Source organism: Nasonia vitripennis, chromosome 2 (assembly GCF_009193385.2).
Source record: "Nasonia vitripennis strain AsymCx chromosome 2, Nvit_psr_1.1, whole genome shotgun sequence".
NCBI lineage: Eukaryota > Metazoa > Arthropoda > Insecta > Hymenoptera > Pteromalidae > Nasonia > Nasonia vitripennis.
The window spans coordinates 25,872,786-25,899,911 of record NC_045758.1 but is presented as its reverse complement, the minus strand read 5'-3'; the positions used below and the strand labels follow the sequence as shown (position 1 = coordinate 25,899,911).

The 27,126-nt window shown below is 45.9% G+C and overlaps 3 protein-coding genes across 4 annotated transcripts in view; 2 read left to right on the top strand and 1 right to left on the bottom strand.

The window, feature by feature from the left end:
• The window catches only part of LOC100121727 (putative polypeptide N-acetylgalactosaminyltransferase 9), a 95,865-nt gene extending 89,791 nt beyond the window's left edge, over window positions 1-6,074 (bottom strand). The window contains exon 1 of one of the 2 annotated variants that reach the window (XM_016982080.3): window positions 5,552-6,074. The gene's annotated coding sequence lies outside the window, so the exon portion shown is untranslated. The remainder of the gene's footprint in view (window positions 1-5,551) is intronic. The other variant, XM_016982078.3, reaches the window with a different exon arrangement.
• A 5,978-nt stretch (window positions 6,075-12,052) lies between these two features.
• LOC103318119 lies at window positions 12,053-14,527 on the top strand. Its single transcript, XM_008219532.3, has 3 exons — window positions 12,053-12,497; window positions 12,742-12,941; window positions 13,130-14,527. The coding sequence occupies exons 1-3, from the start codon at window positions 12,490-12,492 to the stop codon at window positions 13,810-13,812; spliced, it is 891 nt and encodes a 296-aa protein (XP_008217754.1). The 5' UTR covers window positions 12,053-12,489; the 3' UTR covers window positions 13,813-14,527.
• Window positions 14,528-20,733: 6,206 nt separating this feature from the next.
• On the top strand, window positions 20,734-26,912 carry LOC100121786 (arrestin domain-containing protein 17-like). Its single transcript, XM_016983197.2, has 7 exons — window positions 20,734-20,954; window positions 21,050-21,165; window positions 22,194-22,313; window positions 22,412-22,626; window positions 24,030-24,203; window positions 24,997-25,345; window positions 25,780-26,912. The coding sequence occupies exons 1-7, from the start codon at window positions 20,905-20,907 to the stop codon at window positions 25,932-25,934; spliced, it is 1,179 nt and encodes a 392-aa protein (XP_016838686.1). The 5' UTR covers window positions 20,734-20,904; the 3' UTR covers window positions 25,935-26,912.
• Window positions 26,913-27,126: the final 214 nt, after the last annotated feature.

Genomic DNA, 27,126 nt, shown 5'->3' with positions numbered 1-27,126 from the left:
TGCATCGGGGATACACCCAGGGGCTGCTGCTCTGTGCGGGAGAAGAGAAAGAGAGATTTAATTAAAGATGCATTGCATTTCGTTTGGGGAACGAAAAGCTGCGGCGACGCGGATCAACTAGACGGACACCGCGCGTGGGCGCTTATTGTGCGCCGCTGTGTGAGCTCGGCTGCTTTTTGATGCTGATGGTTTTCTTTTTTCGAATTATTTTTGGTCCGTTGTGTGTGTGCGCGCGCGTGTGTGTGTGTGTGTGTGTGTGTGTGTGTACGAGCGAGCGAGAGAATTTCGTAATGAGGAGATTGTGTTTTTCTATGTAGCGTGAATGCTCATTACTGTAATTTGGAAATGCGCCAGGTATAATAGAGGATGGGATGTTGCGATAATCAGCGTATGTATAATGAACGAAAAAAATAAAGTGAACGTCGTTGCGCAACTAGATCGCGAGAATTTTGTATTACGTGTGTGAAAACACGGCAAACTCGCGCGTTATACGAAAATGTTTATGCATACGACTTGATTATATTGCCTTTTATTATCGTTGATTTATTTCTGACGCAAAATTTCCTCTCCACCGCTCACGTAAGAATCGGCAAACAATCACAGGTGTTTCCCTTCCTCTGTGTGTAACATACCTGCTTCACATAATTAAGCTCAAGTTATCACCGTTCCCGATTTCCCCTTTTCAAAACGCCGGCGGCATCGAAAGAAAAGCCTTACTATCTTCTGTGTTTACGTTCACCCATAACGCTATCCCACGCCGATGTGCATACTATACCTATAGCTGGCGTTTACGAGGCTCACGCTTTTTTCAAACGATATTCAAATCGCCGTCGACGACGACGACGCCGGGCGTGCATTAATAATAACGCGACAATCGCCGCTTTTGCGCCACATAGCTGTGTGTATGTGTGTGAGTATGTCCGCCCGCGAAATCGATCACGTCACGGCCCACTTAACGCGCCAGCTGCGCCCGAGTGTAAAGCCCCGCGCGCGGGGCGATAAACGCTTTTGTATTATCCTCTCTTCTCCAAAATTTTTCCACGCTATAACGTCATTTTTCCTTAATTTTTTTTTCACAGAGAACATATCGCGTACACACAATAATAAAATCCGCGTTGTAAAATTAAATCATATGCAATCGCGAGAGAGGACGAAGAGATACGCTTTCGCGAGCGCGCGCGGGGGATTAATAAAGCAACGGCGAGAGATATAGTCTCGAGTTTCCTTGAATACGCGCGTGTCGTCGCGAAACTCTCTTTCGGGCTGAAGGTGAATATTTTAAATGGAGCTTGAGGTTGGCCGAGATGTGCATGCGCCGCCGCAGCAGCCGCCGCCGGAGTTGAGAATTCCGAAGGAATTCCTCGCTCCTGCTGCTGCCGGCTGTGTATCTCTGTCCCATAATTTTTTTATGCAGCGGCATGTAACATTCCTCAAATATACGCCGATTTTTTTCTGTCTTCCCTCCAGCAGGATATTAAACGAGGAGAGCATCGGAAAATGATGAAAAAATGTTCAACGACGATAACAATCGTTAACGCTGCACGCGGAGCGAGAGTGGATAAACCGGTTAATCCGGCGCGTCTTTACACCCGATAAATAAATGCCGCATAATATATACACTCGTTCGAAGAGCCGGCATGACCACATATAGCGCGGTTTAATTTCCCTCTCTTGCGCTGCGTTCTTCGCTAATTAAAGCTTTGCGAGAGAGATAGAGCGCAGGTGCGCGCTTTTTTCTCCTAATAGCGGTTTCGCTATCACCGCACTACTGCACACTCTCTGTGTAGACAGTGGAGAGAGAGCTTCGTTTTTTATAATGTGTATAAAAAAGAGCTAACGAGTTGTTTTACACAGGCAAATCTGATCGATCGATTTCCGAACACAATGGCCTTTCTCTCCCCTCTACCCTCCGTCTCTCTCTCTCTCTCTCTCTCTCTCTCTCTCTCTCTCTCTCTCTCTCTCTCTCTCCCTCAGGCTATTCTAATAAAGTCGTTCTTGCGCCGCCGCGGCGGCGGAGGGAAGACAAAGATTTGATAAGGAAATCGATCGGGCCTCGCGCCTTTTTTGTCCTCTCGGCCGAAGGGATACCCCGAGGGGGAAGGGAGCCGCTTAATTATCCAACGATTCGCGAATAATGCAGCCAGGGATCGTTATCGGGAGAGGACGACGATGTCAAAAGCGTGTGTACACACCGAGCGAGGATGAGATAGTCACTGAAACGCGAGAACATTCGAAATTTATAACTGACCGACTTGCCGCACTGCGCTCTGGGTTCGCTGGAATTTTCGAAAACCTCTCGTCGTCCTTTTTGACGCGACGAGATCAGAAGAGGGGATTTTTTTACTATGGATATATGGATGTCAGGCCGTTCACGCGCAGATCGAATCACGTCGAACTTTTAATCAAGCCGAGAGGAGGCAAACGATTCGCCTTTATTCCATTCAAATGATCTCATAACGAAGTTGCTCGTAATTTCAGCGGAGAGGATAAATCCGCGGTCGCTTCCGGGGGGATCCTTTTTAAAAAAGAAAACGAGATGAGCGGCGCCGCGAGAGGGAGGGAGAGAAAGTTATTCTTCAATTTGAAACCGAAACTTTCTAGGACTCAAAAGCTCGAATTCGCGAGAGCTCAAGAATAACATCTCGTCGTCGTATAGATCCAATTTCAGATTTTCCTTCTTTTTTTAACAACAGCTTACATTTCGCGCGCGCTCAGCTCTCGTAAGTGCGTTTGTAACGACGACGCGTACGTTTTTTTAGTGAATTTCGTCGAGAGGCTTTCTAGATGATTGGCGAGCGTATATTGATGATGGCTTGTATAAGTATATGCATACATTGTGTTCGGGAAATACACAGCGAGCGGCGTTTCATTAAAATCCATGACCCGGAGGTACGTCTGCTTGTATACAGCGAGAAGAGTTAAATTTCTATTGTGATGCGTCATCGTGTGCAACACATTTCTCAAGCGTTTATATTCCCGCATAAATTATATACCTGTGCTTCATATACCAAAAGCCTTTGGAAAATCATGAAAGTTTTACTGCCCGTTCTCTTATGCGCTTAAATATTTATCGTTATTTCGAGAGAGAGAGAGAGAGAGAGAGAGAGAGAGAGAGAGAGAGAGAGAGAGAGAGAGAGAGAGAGACAGAGAGAAGAGAGAGACGCCTATGCATGAACAAATATCTTGCCCACATATTATTCTAATGGGTTCTGACCTGGTTGAACGTGTTTTCCTATCTCACGACGAGGCTAATAATAATACAGAGTATGAGAGGATGATTGGATTGTCGGCGAGGAAAAATATGCGCCCAAGAGTATTTTCGTTTGATACGCGGATGCCGAAGCGAAAGTTAATTAAAAATATTTTTCAGAAGCCTGCAACAAACCCTTTTAGACACAACGTTTTCGATAACGAAATTCCTGCGATTGTCCTCGCGTTATTATAGCTCTAGAGGAGCAAAATTAACAACGAGTACACGAGCCCATATAGTCTAATCCGCTCCAACCCGGCAGCTCATCAGCAAACTTTCAGCCGCTTAGCGCATCAGCCAAAAAACCTCTCCTAGCTCCTCATCCCAGCGTCAGCGCGCGTTAATTATCAGCCTCTCCGACTACCAGCACTTCATCCTCTCGCAAAACTACCTCCGCATCACGCATATAATTATCTACAACGCGAAAAGCATACTACACACTCCCCCCCCCCTTTCCTCTCTGGCCCCGTCCCGAGATTGATTGCGATGTAATTGCGATGTCGTTACACGCCGGCGCGCCGGAAGTCAAACGGCAGTAGCTACTAACGTCTATACACTAGTAGGTAGACACACACACATACGAACACCGAGAGAGAGAGAGAGAGAGAGAGAGAGAGAGAGAGAGAGAGAGAGAGAGAGAGAGAGAGTGAGCGAAGCGGTTCAAGTGCCGGCGCGCGCGACCGACTGCTTTTTTAACCAATTTTCTTCTTCCGCCTCGTGTCCGTATCCCCCATCCTGTGTACTTCTCTCTCTTTCTCTGCTTTTTGTATCCGTCCTCTCCGGCGTAATTGAAACGGGAGATCGCTTTTTTAGATTATTTACGCTGCTTATCGCTCATACAGCACAGATATACTCTTATACGAGCACCGATATCTGGAAAATTTTTCACCGCTGATTTATCGCCACACATTTGCGCCCCATTTCCCTCGCCTCGTTTCTAATCCGCGAGCGTAATGTCTTTGTGTACTGTATATATAGACGCGAGTGTATAACAATTTCACCGATCATTAGGCGCGCATTCAGTCGCGCGCAAACGCTGCAGCAGCAGCGGCCTTCTGTTTTTCCCGGTACTCGCGCTATACGCACACGCACGTGATTTGTTTATCGATAGATAACGCGTGGCGGCGTATGGCGCGTTATACGCGATTTCTCCCGAATTAGAATTCTCAAAGCCGGGGGGATATGGATATACTGCATACACGTATACGTCTGCGGCGATAAGAGAGGAATTATATCGTAAAAGTCATCATAACGGTAATCACGACGATTGCAGCGCTTTACAGTGGCGAGATTAAGGCGACTTTTATTGCAGTTGCGGGTGCTTATCGGCGAGTGTACCCAATTTTTCCTCGAACCGATTTTAATGCCGCCTGATGCTTGTCCGTAATCTATCCAAAAATGCCTGTTTGTTTACCTCGATATCAGCTGGTACGGATAAAATCTCCAAGGGCCGTTAGAACCCACGAGTATAACACGTGCCCGTGCGTAATAACCGGCCGTACACACAAAAAGCCTCTCCCCGAAATCAATAGAATAAAACTCGCCGCGGCGTCCACTCAGCCTTACACACACGCACCTGAAATTCCGATAAGTCCCGCGACGCATTAGCTCTCCCAGCAGGTATACCCAGCAGAGATACGCTCCACGTATACAGAGCTATACACAGGACGAGCTGTGCGTGCTGCTGCACCGACTTCTCTCTCTCTCTCCCTACCCTATACTCTCTAAGTCCGCCGCGTGTACAGCACCGCGAAACGAAAGCAACCTCTCTCTCTCTCTCTCTCTCTCTCTCTCTCTCTCTCTCTCTCTCTCTCTCTCTCTCTTATTCGCGTCCAGTCTCTTCCAAGTATGTATAAGCAGGAGAAAGAACACGCACACCAGCGCACGATCGGGGTTACCGTCCGGCCACTGCACGCGCGCGAGTGTGTGGGTGTGAGGTAAATGAAATTAGAGAGAGCGACGCTTTAATTGCCGTGCGCGGATTAAACGTCGTGCAGTGCTCGCGCGCTCGCGGTATGTGTATGTAAGGAACGGAGAGGAGATTCCGTTGTCGGCGGTGGCATTTTTAATTGGCCGCCCAGCGGAATTTCGATTAAGCTCGAAAAGGGGGGGGGCAGCATTCTCCTCGCCGCCGAGATTCTTTTTTTCCTCTTGCGCGACCTTCCTTTCGACTCTCCTCTTTTCGCTGTTATTTTTTCGGTGTATACAGAACCTTCGAGGTTAGGGTCCCTTTTAGCGCATCTACACACAAACACACACGCACAGAAGAAGAACAGATTAAGTTGGTTCCGATCTACTCACATGTGTGTCCAGTAGACGTGTCGGCGAGTACAGTTGCACTGCGGTGTACACGTCCTCGTGGAATGCTGCTTCAGGTGCTGCTGCACGAGAAAACAAAACCAAAGCGCACTTTTTTCTACAGCTCCGAAACCAAGCGACTCCGTGTATCCTAGATATTTCAGAACAGGTTCCGAGCAGCCCGAAAGGAGGATGACACTTCTCGCATCCGGCTCGCGCGCGTGTACTCGTAGGAAAAAAAAGAACCAAAAAGCCGAGAACACCGTGAGGTCGCGCGGGAGAAAGTATAGTCGTGAGCGCGCGGTATATATAACGTATACAGTATATTATACACCGCGAAGGCCGTCACCGCTTTCCTCCTCCGTATATGACTGTATATACGTGCTGCAGTAGGTATACTATCCTCCGCAGAACACACGAGTGACGAGAGAAAGATGGAACAGGTGAAGAGTTTGCGAGCTACGAGAAGGAGAAGAAGCGCGACCGCCCGGCCACGAGCGGATCCTCAAGCCGACTGTGCGCGGGAGCAGTCGCTGTCAACGACACACGTACTCGCCGCCGCGCCATCTACCGGCCTCCGCGCTCGCGCCGCGGCGAAGAGAACGGAGTTGGCCGAGGGCCGCCGATGATTGCCGCTCTCGTTACGCTATTCACGGATGCGGCCTTTTATCTCACTTCTCTCAGGAGGTCCGCGCTTGTGTGTGTGTGCGGATAGGGGTTATGTACCTGCAGGAACGTCTTGAGGAGTTTAAATCGTGTGCGCGTGTGTATACAGAGCTCGATGAAGTCGACGCGCCTCCGGAGAGATTACGAGCCGATGTGTATTATATATGAATAGCGCGATACCCTTAACGAGCTCCGTAAAGGACGCTTTTATTTTTTTATTCTTTTCTCGCTGCACAAGCTTGCCAAACGATCATCCTCTTTGAGGTTCATCCTTTTATACTGTGTAGGTACAAGCTCTCAAGGTTTCACAGAAAGAGAGAACGAACGAAGCGATAAGGAGCGAAATTAGCCAAACACCTGAGGAATCGGCTAATAAGCCGCACTCGCGGCAACGCGAACAGCTGCGCAATGACGCGCGTAATGACGCTCTTTCGTAATGAATTACCTAATAATTCAGCCGACTGTGCACTCGAGTTTTATGCGAGAAATCGCCCGGTTATAGTTGGGCTTTAACGCCTCTACTATATATTTCTTACTATAAAATAGCAGTATATTGATCTGGTTCGATGCACTGTAAACTGTCTATGAGATATAATGGATTACGCCGGGAACCTGCATATTATTATGCTGTGTAGAAGCAATCGAATCGAATAATTAAAGCGCTCGACGTGTTTACATTCGTAATGTATCGTTTCACTTCGATATTGGTATAAAAATGAATAATCGATACGAGTACATACTTAGCTTCTCATTGTCGCTATACCGGGTAAGTATATTATGAAAAATTTGAACCTCAAAGGAAGTCGACAACCGCTAGTTCTTTGAACAGCTGAATCGTCTCGAAAACATCCCGATACACTTTCAAATTTAGCTCGACAAAGTAACCGCGTGTGTCATCGACTTGCGATAAAAAAAAAGTCAAGATTTTTCTATTATATCAATATCGGAAAAATGTCTATTCCTCCTGTCCATCCGAGCCATTACACATCCTGCAGTCGCTCCGATTCTCCTTTATCCATCTCTTCTCTCGGTTCGCGCAGCGCTTCGCTCAGTGTTTTTTTCCATCCGCGCGTGTTTCGAGCTGTTCCTTTGTGCGACGCGAATCAAAGGCTAAAAGAGTTACTTCGCTTTCTTCAATCCGCGGGAATAATTGCAAAATCGAGCGCGCGAGCGAACGGTCTTGCGCAATCTCCGCTCTGCCGGGGAATTGGCTTTGTTTAAACAAAGTTTTAGATGGGTTTTTCGCGTTCGAATGAAGGCTATAATTCACGATTTGCGGCTACGCGGCCTTCGCTCGTGTTTTACTCGCGGGGAAAGATTTGGACAGTTGACGATTTGCATGCGGCGCTGTGTAATTGCGTTATCGCTCGCATTGAAAGTAATATCGTGTGTTGCTTTCCATTGACGTGTGCGTCGCGATTTGTATTTATCGCGGTTATGGGCGTATTGTCTTTTTAATCGCTGATTGATGGTATTGAATTGATTATGCCGCAATTGCGATCCTGATGCAGATACTTCTCGAACCGAAATAAGCGTAATATTCGAATTTCCCGCCAAAAATATAAATAAAAAATTACACCGCAGAATAGAAATCCCTGTATATTTCAACATCTTTCCCCGTCCTCATCCAGGCAACAACAAAAGAGCTAAGTGGATAAAACTTGTCAAGCTCGAGTCAGAGGTCATACATAACGCGGCTGCCCTGCTCTGCCGATTAAAACCTCTCTCTCTCTCTCTCTCTCTCTCTCTCTCTCTCTGGCAGCGTCGCCCGGGGGTAAAAAGCGGCTCTACTTTGCGAATCCAAAAGTATAATTCGGCGCCTGCAACCCGACGACTAAATGCCGCTTGCTCTCACTAGCTGCAGCAGCAGCAGCAGCCCCGAGGAATTTGTAAATTCGACGCTCGGAAGTTTTAATCGTCCATCAGGGGAAGAAACGCGCCAGCGAACTTTTTGCATAATAATCCGCCGACAAAGCCAACGCCCGGGTCAGCGGGAGCAGCCGATATTTCACACGGTCCTCTTTCTCTCTGCTCTTTCTTCCGAGCTTCTTTCCTAGAGCTGCTGCTGCTGCTGCTGCTGCTGAGCTTTTTATCGCTGGGATGTACGGGGAATTGTTCGGCGATGGCTGAGGTGAGCTTTTGCGATAGTATACTTTTATGGAACGGCTGTTTCTTCATGCTTTATTAATTTTGCGCTACTGCGAGAAATATAGCGCAGGTTCGTTTTTCTTGGAGCTGAATAGCTCCGGTTTTAGATTTCCGTTATTGTTTTCATTTTTAACTCGAGCGGATAATTCGCGGCTTTTATAGAACCGAACGCGACGAGCTTTGTATTCTCGATTTTATAAATTACATGTGAAGAGCTTGTTAGATATATGAATGGCAAGTACTTTTTTTTAAGTGCTGAATGCGCGTTTTATTTGAATTTCAAAAGTAGGGAACTTTCGTGGGGGAAAAAATTACGACTTTTCATTTTACAAATATGCGAGAGTAGAGTTTTTCTGAGAGCTTATTGTATCCAACGCGCGCGTGTATAATAATAAAGAGATTTCCATACACAAAAAAATGTCGACCGCGCGCGTGAATACAATGAAACGTTATATATAACGAGCAAAAAGTGTATACGAGCTCTTTTTCATCGTAAACTCGCCGCTAAAAAATTACGTTATATATAACGCATCGCGCATTCCTGCGTCCCTGAAAAATCCGCAACGACCGAACGTCCCGACGCGAGCTTATTAAAACAGCTCTGGGCCAAAAGTGTTCGCTGAACAAATTACACAGCGTGACCTAGTTAAAATTTCATCTAATATTACTCTTTTTTACTATACATACGTACACCAAGCGATGTACAAAAAAAACTCTCTCTTTCCGCGGAATATTCCGAGACTATATAAAAAAATTCTTTCCTGCAGACATGCACCCACTGCAAGCTCGCGCGCGTACAAACCGGGGAACGCACGCATACACGCTGTATGAAAATTCGAATTTTTCGCATCCGCGGCAGTTATGAGTAAATAAAAGGGGAAGGCGCGACCGATTCGACTATCGCGTCCGAGAGTATATACATACCAATATAGGGAGGGCTGAAAAACCGCGCACAAACGGGGGGCGCCTGCGGAGGCGACGAAGAGAGCGCGCGCTCCCGAGAGAAAGCCACCTGGGAAATCAGGTGCGTTTCGTGCGCTGCAGCCTCTCTCACTTGCGTTCACCTCTATATATCCATACACAAATGTCTATGTATCTCCATATACAAGTGTATATATAGACATAGAGCGAGAGGAACTCGTTAAACGCGAGGCGGGAAAGGGCCTCGATGGGATTCCAATTGCTCGTTATACTCGTTACGCCAGTTCCCGCTGACACCCGCGAGCCGGGAGTCGACCGTCGCTATTATATGTATGCGATCTGTTTATATCCGATAAGCCGCAATCAAGCGCGATAAAAGATCGCTGACGTCGTTCCGCGCGCTTTATAAAGTATATGGGTATATGCGTAAGCCGCGAAATAAAATTTAGTTGGTCAAAGGGGATGATCGACTTTTTGTTCGGCTGTCAGCTTCGCAAGCACATAATACGACCTGGATCTATGAATATTCGCTTCCAAAGCGATTTAACGCGCTTCTTTTTACGTAGACGAATGTATGTACATATACAGAGTAACGTACTGGCCTCGACAATTTTTCAGCTCTCCGTCGTCGGCACGGAAGGGTTTTTTCAGAAGCGGAAATGAAAATAATGATGCTCGCTCGAGTTGATTTATGAAAAGCGTCGTCGATTTTTTTCTCTGTCGCAGTACAGTCGCGGAAAGAAAAAAGTTTTCGCCGTTCGCCAAATTGACTTATAATATATCGCGGAAATTCGCCAGAGTGCCCTCTTTTTGCGCCCTGCAGAGGCCCATTACTATACGAACTGCGACGCGGTAGTGTATGTCATATATATATAGGCGAGCAATTTTCCCTCCTTTTTTTCAAATTTGATTTATACAAGTTGCGCAGTTTCGCTCGCGGCGCATGCGAACGACACTTTAATCGAGTCGAGCTTTTTTCTCGTGATTAATGAAAATTATCAAACTTATCGAATAGCATCAAATTACGGTGAAAATTAATCTCGCGCATTACCGAAACTTACACACACACATGAGCGCACTGATCTATTGTGCCGAGGGTCGAACTTTGGTTATTACCAGGAAATTTTGATTCAATCATCGCCGGTGTAATGGAAAATGTTTTAAACTCTGCCGGCTTTATTGCTCGTTGGCTCCTGACGATGTGTGTGGCTTAATTTGATTTTGTGTTAACTGGGCGTTATGGGAACTTGATAAATGGTATGCAAGTCTCTGCTGGTTGATACGAAAGTATTCGCGTGAAAATTGTTTTAATATCACTTCTGCAATATGAAATTACATCGAGGATGCTGCGCGTGCATTGGAAAATAAAGGTAAAATTTAATTGATACCGAACGATCAATATTTGCTAAACGTGCGTAAACTCTCGATCGTCATTAATATCGTCGAAATTCTCGCATGTTTTCTGATGCTGAAATTCAAATATTGTCCGACGAGACTCGGGACGTTGAAGGGAGCGTTTAGAGATTTTGCGACGGAATTGTGAAAGAAATACATGCTAACAATTTTTCTAAAAATCCATTGTCACACGTAGTATAACGCAGTACAGCCCAATAAGCCCGTCCCAAAAGCTCTTTCACGACCACATTTCAATTCAAATTTTTTTTTCCCGCCAGAACAAAAAATTCCACAACTGCACTGGCGCCCTTTCGAACTCCGGTTTACATCCCCATCTCCCGTCGAGCAACAACAATGCGATAAAATTGAACAATCTCCACGTGTGCGCCGGGTTAATTCAGCCAACTCGTTCGAGCTCGTGAAAACAGCTGCAAGCTCTCGCGCGGACAAACGCGCGGCCATAACCGAACAGCGCCAGTGCTGGCTATATAGGTATATATGTATACACACAGGGCACATAGAGAAGAAAACGAAGCCAACTTTCCAATCCGAGCTTTAGTGTCGAGGAAAGTGCGCACCTGCCCGAGCACGTGTGTGTGTGTGTGTGTGTGTGTGTGTGTGTCTGCTGCTGCGCCACATGGCCCTTCAAAACTTTCACGGGCCGACGCCTTTTACGGCTACCTAATCGTGTCGTGTCGATATCTCGCTGGTCTTACGACCGGAGTTACAGCGAGAGAGAGCTTTTTTGTCAAAAGAGTCGGGCTTTCGTCGTCGCGGTATTTTATACGGCTATGCAGCTCTACGTAATACGGACTAACTTGTACTGATATACAAACATGATTCGGGGATTACGGCTCTTGAAGTTATAACAAATGCGGATTATTAATGCGCCTGTAACTCCGGCTAGCTTTGTTAAAACACAGCTCGGATAAACTTATCCGCGACTCGCCGTTCCGTACTTATTATGTTCGCAGTTTTAAACCGAAAACGTTCAATGCGCCCTCACGAATTGTATTACTTTCAAACGAAAACTCCGTTATCAAAATCGATCGAATTTTACGTCGAAAAAAAGCCAACCGGAGCAACTCACGTATATATACCTATATATACCTATATATACACTCGTCCTCTTCGAAGAAGCCGCAGTATATCGCCTCTCAGCTCCGATACACTCCTCTCTCGTGTCCACCTCTTCCCGGTAATCCTCTCCCGCACGTGCAGTCCGAAATCGGCGCAGGCACTACTTACTGTAGAGAAAAAACGTTCGCGTCTTCTCGTATATTCCGTAACAGGAGCGCAGTCTCGTGCAGGGCTCCGCGCACTGTTTTGTTTTGACCTTCGCGCAGTACATACGCCATAAGCGATAAGCCTCCGCTCAACGCGCCGACGAGCCGAGCGACACTTGTTTACCTTTGCGCATCGGTAGCATAAGAGGGCTGCTGTATACACATAGTGACGTATATAGTCGTATACGCAGCCTCCCTGCTGTGCAGCTTATACTCTCGCAACAATCGACGGCCGCGGTGATTAGCGATCGGTCTGTGTCTTTTCGGCGGCGCACTTCGCGCGCCGAGTAACGGACTTTTCGGCGCAGTCTGTCGCCGGACTCTCGAGAGTGTACGTCTCCGTGTTTTTGTGCGACTGTGCGTTTTGACTGCTTTGTTCCTCCGCCTGTGTGTCTCCGGTGTGTGTAATGAAGAGGTGACAGGCTCGAGTGCGTCTCTTGATCATCCTTGGAGTAGTCTGTGCGAGGAGAGGACGTTCGTCTTGGAGTTGGTGGATCCCCGGGTTTTTCCGTTCGGCCGAGCATCATGTCGCGGTGAGTACTCTACCGATTTTGGCGTCTCTTTTCTCTGTATACCTCGTGAAAGATTTTCCGGATCCGGGGACTCCGAAAGTCGTCGAGGTGTGTAAATCCTCGACGAGGCGATTGCCGAGTTTTTATGCGACGCGGTTTAAAAAGCATATAGTGTGTGCAGTGCCCGGCGGTTTAAAGCTCCTCGAAGAAGGCCTTTGCATCTTGCACCTGTAATTAGTTTCCTTTCGTGTCTCCGTTCCTGCAGCAACGCAGCTCAAGTCAGGGCTACCTCGGACGACGAGGAGGACAGTAGCCAGGAAGACTGCTGCATCGTCAAAAGGAGCAGGGGCATCAAGGTCTACGAGTGCACCGGGTGCCGGTACACGAGCCAGAGAAGATCCAACGTCGGACGCCATTTCCGCCGGATCCACTGCGAGCTCAAGAAGCACAAGCGATGCATTTGCGGTGAGGATTTTAAAATTCTGTCTTGAAGAATCTCTTCACGACTCCGTTGGGTAAACATCGAGCCTGACGAGCTTGACGATGCCGCAAGGGAGTCCTTTGTTATCTATTATCGTTGCTGCTCTCTTCTATATAAAAGGTTAGTGGCTTTTAGCAATGCAAATAACTCATTTGAATCTTGTGTGCCGCAGACGAAGTATTCCTGACCAAGGGGGAGTACTATGAGCATTGCATAAAGGAGCACCCTCACTTCAGACACTCTTCCTACATCACGACTGAGAAGTACAAGATTGGAAAGTCCAAGTCAAAGGCTAGATCTGGTTCAAGAAGGCAATCGAGTCGAGCAAAGGTGGTCGAAGTGAGATCTTCTGCACGATTAGCAGCCATCGTTGACGAGTGTACAAAGTCAGAAAAGCTGGAAGCAGAGCAAGTGGCAGTGGAAAAGAACAATAACGATGGCAATTCATCACCACCACCAGTCGTCGAGGCCATGGACACCGTCGATGTCAAGCATTCAAAGAACATTGAGCCTCTTGAGGAATCAAAAATAAGAGTCTATGAGGATAAGTGTTCGCCACAGCCATCAGCATCTTGTGAAATAATTGACACTGTCATTGGTGATAATGCCAAGTTGCCTGATCCTTCTGTGGACAAAGAAAATAATCAACTCAGACTGCCCCTCAAGAAGCGCTTCAGGAATTCAGCAGTATTTGCAGACATCACCAACAACAATAGCAGCAGCAGACGCAATAATGAATTAAACAAGCCGTCCAATATTGTTAGTAACAATAATGCCATTCAATTTATTGATCAAATCGACTTTGATGACTTAGACGCAATTTTAAGTTTGGCGCACATGAAATGTTTATACTGATTTATATTAAAACTAGAAAGGGCGAGGACATATGTACATATCAAATCATGTTTCAGCATTTTAGATATATTTTTATTACTTGTAGGAGTAACATTTTTATTTCATAAGAAATCATCGTACATTTAAGACTTTGACGTTTACAACTGTAATTAATTCACGAGCACGATAGAATCACTTATTTTACCGTTGACCGTTTTTATCTATTTACAATGTGACGCGACATCTTCATTTACAGTTATTTTAAGATTTTATAAACTTGTAAAAAGCGTAACAGCTGCAATCACAATCAAGACAAAGCCACCGTCTACATAGTCAGTTTGTAATTTTCGCGCTACGGGCATTGCGTGCCCTTATCTCGACTCCTCTCATTACGCCCGTCCGAGCTACTGTTTCGGCTCCTTCGTCACAAGGGTCTCCCTCTCTCTCTCTCGCTTTGTTGTCTTTTTCGCTCAAGCGACCGAGATATGACTTGTTCCACTAGGTAAGCTCTCGCTTTAACTCCAAGCGCGCGCTTGCGGCGGGGAGAGGAAAGAAGCGGCCGCAAGTTTGCCCGTTAAAACGCTGCGCAGAGCAGTGACTAAATTTCCATTAAGGCTTGATTTAGAGACGGCGCGGAAAGTTGCGCGAGCAACCGGACAGAGTACAGCGTTCTCCAATTTGCCGGACGCTCGCGAAAACGAGAGAGAGAGAAAGAGACAGTCGGCTGGATGTTCCACCGAGTCTCGTACGTGACAAATTAACAGTGAGGTTTTCTCCTTTGTAAGGACTCCCTGTATGACACGCTTTTTTCGCGATTATTCGTGTTCCGCTGGTCCTATGTTATCAGAGTATTTTTTACGCAAATTTACCGAATAAATGTTATTTTTTTCTACAGAGAACTGGTGCATTGTTTTATTCATTACCGAAATCTATTGTATAATATAAAATATATAGTACGAATAAGAAATGTGCAAAAAAGAGAGTAAAGAATGATGGGAACGTTTACCGCGAATCGAGCGACATTTCTCGCTAAGTATGAAGACCATTCCTGGCATAATTCGTCCATTTCCAGTAGAAAATGCGTGCTCTCGCAGCGCAGCTGAATTCCGCAGGTAACTCGGCGCAATTCTGCCGTAAACCATGAAAAATCGAAAAGCAGAAATACCGGCAAATGTACTATACGCTCGAGTATATATGTGAACGAATCCTTATACATTCATACATACGTCTGTACAAATTCGAAAAAGTTAGATTAAATTGTTACGCTTATGCGCTGGAAATGCTGCAAATGCATTTTCGATATTGAATTCGGCTGTTCGCTTTGAGCGATTTTCGTCGAGCGGAAAATAGCACACGGTGAAACGTAAAGAAAAATTCCCCGAGGCATTTTATAATTAAAACTATGTATATGCGAGTCGGATTCGACGACTTTGTAGAAGCGTTCAGAAAAAAGCCTTCGTTTTGCGAAAACAAGCTCGCGACTGCATAATACAGTCTCTACGGCGGAAGTTACTCGCTAATTATTTGGTCGTTGAGTATCTAACGAAGCATGACTATTCGTTGTCCGCTTCGTTAACATCCTCTCTCTCGCTCTCCCGATGAGATAATTAGCGCGACGGGAATAATCCAAAACTGCGCGCGGTGCGCGACGTTTTACCGCCGCGTCGAGTACAATTGACGCGGTGTTCGCGCGTCCGCTGTACACTCGTTACAGGCCGCCTGACAATTGATCGATCGAGCGATGCGGGGGATGAAATGTATATATATATATATATATGCGTGTGCGTGCGTTTTTGTCTCTCTCGAGATTGGCACCGGCAGCTTTCTAATTGCAGCTGTATGCGGCTAGCTTTTTTGATTCGTTGATTGGGTATGTGTATACGTGCCTTGTCGTCGCTTTACATATTGCATTATTCATCTCGAATAATAACAAAATAGCAGCAGCGCACGTATACAACGTCTCTAATTCCATCAAGGCTTCTTTCTGAATTCATCCAGAAAACGTCGCGCGCATAATGAAATCTCTTGTGCGCTGCACAGAGGCATGCTATATACATTTATATATAAGAAAACACCGCACCCACAGACGTAATGAATGCGCACACGCGAAAGTTCGCCGGTGTAATCGAATTACGCGATAACCGCGCGCCGCACACACGAGCGTCATAGAGGGAGAGCAAGAAGAAAGCTTCGTGCGTACAGTCGCTTTGAGCCACGCGACACGCGACAAAGCCCGGAGCTCAAACCGCATTATTGCAGAGAGCCCAGGAGCCTTCGAAATCTGATTTGCCTCGAGCCTCTACACACAGGCGCGTTGATTCCATATATATATATATATTGCGTCGCGCTGCTCCTGTCACGTTCCAGGCTGCTCCGAATTTGAAAAGAATATATACAGCTATCAGAATCGTTATTTCGTACGCGGCCAAATTGTGCAGATCGACCCAATTCCCGCAGTCTAAAGTGTACCCGGGCTCAACGCCGACGAGAAATATAAATAACGCCACTACAGTTCAGCCTCGGGAATACAAGTATATATAATTATTGTCATTGGAATTTATGGGAGACGTGGGGATTACCTCTCTCTGCTTCTTCTTCTCGGCCTCGTCCAACTCTCGTGTCCAGCGAAACTACAAGAAACTATTATTACTCCGGTCGCGTTGTTGTTTTGCGCGGGCGCAGTTTGTCTCCTCCCGGGAACGGCGGCGGCGCATCGTGTCGGCCATAAATCAGCCGCTAGAGAGAAAAACGGAAAAAGCAGCCCGGAAAATCATACGGAACATCGTTCTCTCTGCTCCTCTACTCCGCCCCAAGAACTACACTAGTCCGACACACTTTTCTCCCTCGCGCGTATAGCCTCGTTTTTAGCTTCTTCCGTATACAGTATACTCGAACAGCGTTTCTTCGTCTCTCTCGCTCTCGTGTCGCGACAAATTACCGACCAATTTGGCTACTGCAAGTGTATGCGTGTGTTCCGGATTTCAAGTCCTTGAATGTTGGCGAGCAGTCGCGCTCGTAAATCCTGGCGCGCGGAGGCCGCGGGGCTACTACTCGAGAGCGTTCATTAAAGGGAAAAGCGCGCGTGAGCGCAAGAGCGAAAGAGAGATAAAATATGCGAAGTAGAGGAGCTGAGATAACAACTTGTAGCTTTTGTATACAGCTGCAGGGTGTGTGTGTGTGTGTGTGTGTGTGTGTGTGTGTGTGGGCGAGTTTCGCGCAAAAATTTATTGGGGATGTATAGCGCCGCGTGTATGCTTATATGCGTGATACGATTGTTGCGAGCTTTTCTCCGGAGGGAATGAATATCGGGTGAGAGATGGCCGGACTTTGCTCCAGTTTACGTATTGTATGCAGTCCCTATGCGACTTTAGTCTAGTTTTCATGCTTTTGTGAGCGTGAATATAGTGCATTCAATCTTCACACTTCATGTGACGAAAATTTCTTCAATATCCGTTGCATCTTTATATAGCGCATTATTGTCACTACTATCATTTCCGGCCGTTATATTCTAATTGAAACGTTTCGCATTACCGGGTAACTGATGGCGATGATGATTCAATCAATCAGAGAATGCAACACACGAGGCCAACTATTTAAAGCATTTCCGTTGCGAAATATTATTTCCGCATATACCTATACATATAGCACACGCGTATTGGATGCGATCAACCTATAAAATTTAATTAGCGAAAAATTACTGATCTCGATGTGTGTGTCGTACGTATAATTAGAGCTGCTGCCAATGAGCAGCGGATATGGCGAGCTTTTAATTTATTTGTCTCGGATAAATTCTTGATTAATTTTAACTTCATCAGAATCTGCGGGTGATTACAAAATTCACTACGTATATACAGTTGATAATTAAAAAATCATTTCTGTTTCAATATATAACTTCCTTAATATATTTAGCGTTGTTGTTACAATGTACATATATCTCGTCTCATATATATATTTACTCAGCCTGCACCGCGTGCACGCGTTAATAAATTAATCAACATGTAAACTGTAATCTATTCAAATGTATACATACGTAATGCACGCTGCAATTGTTTGCTGGAGCTTCAAAAACAACGTTATATATACATTAATAACTAAAAACCACCGCCAGATGTATGCATGTATAGTGCAGTGTGCGAAGCTATAATCGGCTGCAAAGCGCTTTCAGAATGACAATGAGCTTATACAGTATACTGGACCGTATCTCGAATGGAAAATCCAGTATACGTGCGATATGTATAAAGCGAGACTCTTCCCGCGACAAATGTCAGTGCGCTGTGCAGATATAACAATTTATTGCAATTCTGAAATATACATACGCTCTACCTATGATTGAACGTAACAATTAATCCAGAGCGCTTCTAAAGCCCTTATACGCAAGAATACACCAAGCGGCCCATTAATAATAAACGCCAGAATTTCCATTGCAGATTACACGCGCGCTAGTATATTGATCCCCGCGAAAATCGCGGTGCCCCCCTCGCGCGCGCGTGGCATCATCAATCTAAAAACCATACATCCCTGCGCCCCCGCGACCTAATCCATCGGCCACAGAGAATGACAATGTGAAACGAAGCGTGCTCGGCGCAGTATATAGCCCATCATCGTATACCGTACACGTTGATGGCCACCGGTTATAATCGTCATTCGGCGAACGCGCACATATATATGTATACATATATACATACACGTATACAGCTCTGGGCGCAATTAATTTCTCTATTAGTCTTCGGCGCAGCTTATACGTTATGCACGTACGCCCGCGAGAGATTCGGACACATATTTGCGCTTTGACGGAAGCCGCTACACTGCGCGATATTACAGCTATATACCGTCCGAGCTCCATAGTCCGTGTGCCGAATATTCGCTCTATAGTCGTTATTCAATATTCATCGGTTAGGGAGAGAGAGAGAGATATAAGCCGCTGTGGAAAATTGCTTGGCCGAGTTGATGCGATTAGAAACGATTACATGTGCGAGCGGGGGGTATATTGTAGATTGTATATTTTCGGGGTTTTTGCAAAAGCTTGTGCGCGCGGTTCATTTGCAACGATTATATAGTGCGACTATGTGTGTGTGTGTGTACGTTGAATTATTTAGAGAAACGAATTTATTCAGAGGGAAATCGGACGGATGATGGTTTTTCATGAATTTTCGCGACGCGCTTGTACATAGAGCTGTGTATTTTTAGTTCGTCGGAATTAATTAGTGTAAATGATAGAGCCGTGACCAAGAGAGCACGCGGGTTTGTCACATATATTCATCAGATGCGACGAACTTCGTTTTTGCATACGCGCGTATATAATGTGTATTAAAACGTGAAATTTTTGCATTCGGAGGGGAATTGCTTCATTAAATTGCAAATTAAAATGTAATTGTGATTATTTATAATCTGCATACCGAGCTGCGACGCGCCTCCTCCTCGTGTGTTTATATAATTCTGCCTCTCATAGCACGTCGCTTTTAATATTTGTCGTATATATCAAATACTTGGCATATATACATATATGTGTGTGTGTGTGTAGCTTCTCCATAACTGTGTGTGTGTGTGTGTGCACCAGCTGCTACATATATTTTTCTGCTTTTATAACAAGCTTTATTTACGTTGCTACTTATAATTGTGACTTCGTTTATATTAAACGAATTTCAGCCAGAATATACTGATGAAACTTAAAATTTCACAAGATCAGCCATTCCGACAATTCAACTAGAGCGAAGCTACATATCTTCCAATTCATTTCAACCGAATTGAGAACAAAGCATGTATATCGACGCGGCGTACTAATATATAGCTCATTTTTGACGAATTTAAGATCGAAAATTTTTACTTCGTTTCGCCGGTCGATTGGTATGGTTATACATAGTTCGTAAAATTCGCGCCGAAATAAATACATCAGAGGATTGAAACAATGCCGGTGAAAATCCAGCATTATTCGTCGCCAGTAGCAGACGTAAAGCATGGTACCTGCGCTCCTGCTCTCGCGTTTCCCGGCAATGAAATAAAGCTGCTCGTTATAAACGCTCGCGGTCCTTATCAACTGTCACGTGTATGAATTCCCGCTGGTATTTGCAAATATGTCTTATACGGCTTGTCACTATTACGCGAGCGCGAGTATTTCCCCGGTAAAAAGTGAAAATTTTGAAAAGCATCCAATTCCAGGAATATCCACGCGTACAACGATCGTGACCATTAGGTTATCAGTTAGTAGTGCAGTAGCGCGCGATGCCGATGAATACGGGTCGAAAATCGCGGGGAGATGTTACGCTATCGATTTACAAGTGCGATATAACTTGTTTTTTATTCATTCTCCGTGTCGTACGCGCTCGGTTGGAAATATTTTATCGACGGCCAACGAGTGTAAATTTTTAACTCGGAAAATGTGTATGTGTCACACGTCGAGTGCTACGCGTGAATTGAGTCAAGTTTATTGCATTATTTGCCTATGTAGTACAGGTACATCGTCAAAAATGCACCGACGTGTAATGGCATTATTAATCAAGCTCATCGGCAATTAGCTGACCCACATTTTCCGAAGCTTCGCGCACACGCGCACACACGCACACAAACGCACATACACCAATAGCTCATTACTCCCCCGACAGAGTCATCAATCATACAAAAAAAGCCTCACGCGCGCGCACCGGCGACTGTTTACCATATCAACCGGCGGAAAAACAGAATTGTTTGTTATACCCCAGAGAGGAATATCTCGCAGCGCGATCCTACCCATCCACTTTGCCGCGTTCCCCGGAAATATAGATACAAACTCGCACACATACATGCACACAGAAACGAGTGAAGCGAGTCGATCTCAGTGGCGGCGACTCGACGTCGCCACGGAATATTGGCGAACGGGAGCTGCTGCTGAAAGACTCGCTCGCGCGCTTGCGCGCCGAAGCCCTACTGCTTCACTATACGAATTTTGGATTCCTGTCAACAAAGTTAAGCGCTAGTTTCGTTCCCGCTGGCTGGCTGGCTGGCTGGCTTGCTTTCACTTTCTACACTGCCGCACGCGACGAGCTTCCACGCCAGCGACACTCTTGTATATTAGGAACTGTTTGAAAAAACGAACGTTTATATTACTTCGCACAAATAGTTACACAAGTAGTGTAGAGGATGAAGAACAGCGAGGAGGAGTCGAGCAGCGTCTCGCCGGATCCCGGGAGGTGTAGATGCGTATAATTATTGTCGAGGCGTTTTGTGTGTTGTTGGACTTGTGAGAAGTGGCGATATGTATATAACGTGGAGGAATTGCTTGTAGCTACGGAGTCGAGAGAATCGAGGTCGTGCTCGACAACGCCGATGGGGTCTTTATGGGCGGACAGAGCATCGCCGGCACCGTCGTTCTGCAGCTGGCCAAACCGATCGAAGTTCTGGGTGAGATTTTCATTCGATTTATTTTCTATTTCCATCGATCCGGCACGATTCGACGTTATAACTGTGTAAAATCAAAATGTACCATTCAAACGATCGATTCCAGACGCGCGTGTATCAGGCATTCAAAAAGGATTCTGGGTCAGGCTGAAAGCTCCAGAATCAAGCAGCAATACGATCCACTCCATAAAGCTCGCCCTCCCCCCTCTGCATACGGCTCATCACTTCATTACCCCCGCGACGACGACGACGTCGAGCAATAACCCAGCCAATAAATTCAAACGACCTACTAGCGACCCGCGGTGAAAAAAGAAGAAGCATCCTCGTAAACACGCCGTGCCGTATACGCGGGTAAGGCGGCTCAGACAGGCTATTAGGATATGCAGATCGATGACGTCGTCGTGTAACGCGCGTTTTGCCCGTAATACACCGCGAGCGATATGACAGGGACTGAGGCACGCGTCAGGAATTTTCCTCCCGATTCCGGGGATGCACACAGACACCCACGACTAAGTATAAATAGGTCGCTAAATAGGTGTCGAGGCCGTTTGACGGGTTTGATTTGTTATCGAGTTATTTGAATAATTCTGACGCGACTGATCACTTTTGCTGTTTTAATTAAACGTTTGAATTTCGAATTTTATTCCCCGGTGGAAAATTCAGCGTCTTTTGTCGGAGAACGCGCGCTAATTAAACCGAAGCTTTTTCGAGCTTTATTATAAATACTCGTTAGCTGATGTATAAACGCGCGTTTTTTTAAATCTCCGTGCGTGTGTGTGTGCGCTTTTAATTTTAAAAATTCTTCGAAAAATGCAGCCAATATTTTGCCATTCGAATAATGCAATCCAATAAATTTCAGGATTCTTGAGAACTGTCCTCTTTGTCTATCCGAAGCCTATACTGACATATACACTAATATTTATCCCCCTCAAAAAAAGAACAACGAATACAACTAATACAGAAAACACACCTCACAATTGCATTACATATACACCACCCACTGCGCACTTGCACTCCCGCGCACACATCAGGACTTAGCATCAGGTGCAAGGGCGAAGCTCGCGTTCACTTCACCGATCGATCGGTGGGCATCCGTCGGAAATTCGCTGCCGAGGAGAGCTACGTCCACCTGCAGTCTTATCTCTTCGGCGGTAAGTCCCTGTGCTATTATATCAATGTATATATAACGACGATGTAATACGTCACTGTCATACTGTATCCCACGTGCGCACTGATATATATAACGCAGATGGCGAGACAAAGAGTCAGCTGGCCAGCGGTGTGTACCCGTTCAGTCTGGAGCTGCCGGAAAAGATACCCTGCAGCTTCGAGGGCCTCTACGGAAGGATCCGCTACTCCCTCAGGGCCAGTCTCGTCGTCGCCGAGGACGTGCTGCTGTCCAGCTCGATTTTACCCTTCACGCTGGCCTCGCTCTTCGACCTCAACCGAGATTCGCTGGCGCCGGTGAGTCAGCTCTCTCTCTCTCTCTCTCTCTCTCTCTCTCTCTCTCTCTCTCTCTCTCTCAGAAAGACAGAGATGTATATAGAGCCGAATGTATGTCTGGAACGAGTATTGTACGCGAGGGGAGATGCCTCGAGGATGGATTTTTCTTGGGGTTTATACAGCGAGCGTCGAGAAGGGAAGGGAGAGAGAGAGAGAGAGAGAGAGAGAGAGAGAGAGAGAGAGAGAGGGAGGGAGAGAGATGAATTAAACTTAGTCGCTGATGCTGCTGTATAGAGCTTTGTTTGGCTCCGACAAAGGAAATCCATTTTCGATACTTGAAATCCCTCGCGCGCGGGAAACTCAGCGGTATATTCAATTTCAAAACGCGACAGCAGCTCTTCGACACACGCCAGAAGATATTACGATTTATATCGCTAAATATTTAATGATTCGCGGTATACGTATATACGAAAAATCCTCAAAACGCAGTAAAACTTTACGAGCTTGCGGCAACCCCCATAAAACCCAGTCACCCTGACGCTGAAAAATGTCTCCGTCCCCTAGACTCGCTCTTTTTAAAAAATATACACACTCTCCTCGTCAAGCTGCAGGCGATCGATAAATTTTCAATTCGGAAGAGTGAATTTATATATTTTCTATATACGCATCGGGAGAGCAGTCACGACGGGGGCTCTTTCTCTTAAAAAGCGCTCATAGCCTTCACAAGAGAAGTGCATTACTGAATTATATAGCGGAAGCTTTCCAGTCGAGCTTGCAGACCGTGCACTCATATTTTTCTCGAAACGCGCAGCGACTATCTGGAGAGAGGACACTTCCGGGATACAGGATTTTTGACTTTGCGGGAGGAGGTTCATGCCGGTGAGAATCGTCAGCGCGAACAGCGGTTTGAAAACTAATTTCGGTGGATTCGGAGAGGCAATAGCGTTTTTTGGAGTATTTTTCATTCAGGTTTTAATACTCAATATTACACAGGAGAACTCGAGTAATTCTCGATCGAAACGCAATATTCAAGTAGATCACACCCGGCTGTGAGCAGAGAGTCGTATTCTCATTCGCTAATATAAGCATTTCAACGCACAGCCGCAGTCCATTTTTCAACGCTCCCAATTCGCTTCCTCCGCATAACCGCTGACGGAAATTTCCTCTCGGATTCGGAAATCCCGTATCCCCAGAGCATTCTCCTCGCTTTCGCGCACGTGAATTCATAATACAGCTAGAGCTTCTCCGCAGATATGGGAATATTAGAAAATTATGTAGCTTCTCGACGGCTCCTTTGAATCGCTCGAAATTCCCGCGCAAATATACGCTATTATGTATACGAAACATTTTTCTCTTTGTATCGTACGTATACAGCGATGTACACACAGAGAGCATCGCGTTTCTCATATTGCGAATGATCTTAGTTGCCCATTAGCGAGACCCAGTCAAAGAGCTTCATCGGTCAAAAGGAACCTTTGAGGATGGAACTTGCGCTGCCTGTGCGTGGCTTCGTGCCTGGACAGAGCGTGCCCATGGATGTTACCCTCAATAACGAGTCCAACGTCCGCGTTGCCAAGATACGAATCGTCCTCAAGAAGGTTGGTAATTAATTATGCTCTGCTGCTACTACTGCGCCGCTGTACATACCGCGTACTTTTTGCTGATGCGCGTGGGTAATTATCCTGCGGTTTTCTTTGAGTTTTTGCGCAATTTGCTGACGATTCGAACGTTAAACCTCCTATATTTTCCTCTATTTTATGTTAATGAGATATTTCTTCGTGCTAAATTAAGCTGATGCTAATCGTCTTCGATAATTTTTTACTTCGACGGCGCCGTGGCGTTTATTAAAACTTCATGCGATTTCGCGTTCCACTTTTTAATAGTTTTAATATTACAATCACGCTCGAGATAATTAATCCGTATAATTTCCTTGTAAAATCTTAATTCCATCTCTTGCTTGAATCACAATTGCTAATTTAATCGTGGTTAATCCATTGAGTTCCACATCTATACTAAATGTACGGCTAGAGACTCGATGCTAATTGCATCGGATTATAGCTGAAAGGAATGATTTTCCCTCAAAAAATCAACGAGTCATTTTAAACATGCTACATGTGAAATTGTCTTTTTGGAAATTCTGCAGAAAGCTTTAATAAACTACTTTCTTAACTTTGCAGGAATTTCGAGCTCATTTGCTCTGCGCGATGTTTTTGCATGCGAAGTTCAAAGTCAATATTTCAACGTCATTCATCAGTGTCTCATGTGAAATTCTGCTTATTTTTCGTTTTAACTTCAAGTCACCTCGTTATATCCACTGCCAAAGTATCACGATACAAGCCCCCAACAATACCTCGAGCTCGCAGCCGCAATCGCTCACACATATCTGCACAGGTCGTTACGTACCACGCGTCGGACAAGTCAAGGAGGCACAAGGAGATCGTGGTCGAGATCGAGCTGCCGGTATCGCGAGCTTGCAAGTCCGAGGAGCATTTTCGCGAGGAGTTCGACGTTCCGTCCATACCGCCGAGCGGCATGGCCCACTGTAGCATCATCGACGTGCGCTACGCCCTCAAAGTCGAGGCCTGCGTCGACCTCGGCGAGTGGTACTATCGGATGCTGCAGAAGAATCTCAAGATCAGGACGAGCATCATCGTCGGGACCGTGCCTCTGAAGAATTACGAGGACGTCGTCGAGCGCAAGGCTGCCAGTCCTACGGATAACGGCTTCGATACTCTCATACGTGAGTATTATTATACTGTGGTACTTTTTAAAAATTTAAGCCCTTACACTAGTCATAACGTTGCGCGCTTACTATTTCATACGCTTTCAGCGCTATAAGCGCGAGGACGTGTATGGACAAAATAACGAGCTTATTACTTTCAAGTCCGCGCGTGAGGCTAGGTATATACACTGCCTACACTGTATAATCCGCCAAACTACCGATATCACAATTCGGAGCAGTTCATCCGGCTCAGAAAGCGAAATAATCGTGCAATCGACAGGTCCTAGTCTAGACGCTATGAGAAGCCAATAATTGAAGGGAAAATCGACTTCTAAAGCATATAGTTCCAGTCCGCGACTATTGTAGCTGTTCAATAATTTATATTTTATCTCGACACAGAGACGACCGATCACTGCGATTAATTATCGAAAATTGCTCGATTGTCCCTATAGCGAGCGACGAGCAGTACGAGCGCAGCCAGATCTATCGATCCTCGAAGCCAGACAAGGACGATCCAACCGGGGACGAAGGCGACAGCGACGGCGAGGTGTCGCCCTATTCACCCAAGTACCGCGTCTACAAGTTCAACAAGTCAACGAAGAAGTAATGCACAGCGTTGCACTACGTCAAAGGAGAAAAAAAGGCCGTTAATAATCGTTCGTATGAATTTGTACAAAGCCGTATACGCTCAAGTAGTAAGAGTCGTGCTCGCGCGAGACTGACGATAAAGTACAAGCTATACAACACTTACACACTCCGTTGCAAACTTCTTTCCAAACTCGAAGCATGAATCCAAGCGACTGCGTTGTGCGTGTGTGAAAGACGCTCGCGCGCAACAAACTACTCGCGAATCGTGAATTACAATTACCGCAGCACCGACACACGATTCTCTCTCTCTCTCTCTCTCTCTCTCTCTCTCTCTCTCTCTCTCTCTCTCTCTCTCGCGCGCGCGCGCGCGGGGCAAAATAAGTAATTTACGGGCGTGCGCGCGGGCGAACTCGCCGGCCATAATTTTTAACTATCGTATAAGTGAATAAATAACGATCGGCGCGTGCAATAACCCGCGGCTCTGTATAATGCATATGCGCGCCGTCGAGCTGTGTATAGCCTCATTACGCGCGTGTGTGTGTGTATGTGTACACGTGTATAGGGGGAGAGAAGAAAAGAATAAGGCTATATAAGCGCGAGAGCGAAGCCAGAGGCTTACGGCGACTTTGCGTGATACTATACGTAATATGTATATACTCGCGCACACGCGCGCGCGCGCACACACACATGCGAATGATGTGGCCCGTAAAGAAGGAGCGACGTCGCGTGGGATATGAGCTTTGGCCAAACATATTCTCTCTACCTCTGCCGATATAGCTGATTGCTGTGTAAACTGAAAGACTTCGCGTGGAGATTCGCAGGGGTGGTATGGTAATGCGTTGTTGTTACATAGCGATGTGTGGGTGTGTATATTTTTGAAAAGATCCTCGGATATGAGATACACTCTATATATTTTGTTTCGCAATTGTTCCAAGCGATATCGTAGCTTTGTTATTTATAGCGTTCGCTTTAATAAACTGTATATTGTTGTGATAAACTGTTGGGCTACTCGCCTTTCCTTCACCCGATAATAAACTATGTGCTCAACGTGTATACGCGCGGGGTAATAATAGGTCGTATGCGGTGATAATTTACTGCGGTCTATAGGAAGAAACTTTTATCGCGAGTTGGCTCGTTTATTTTTTATACAACAATCAACTCTCATCGTCGAGGCGTGTAATCACCAGCTCTTTGTAAATTGATTCCGCTTT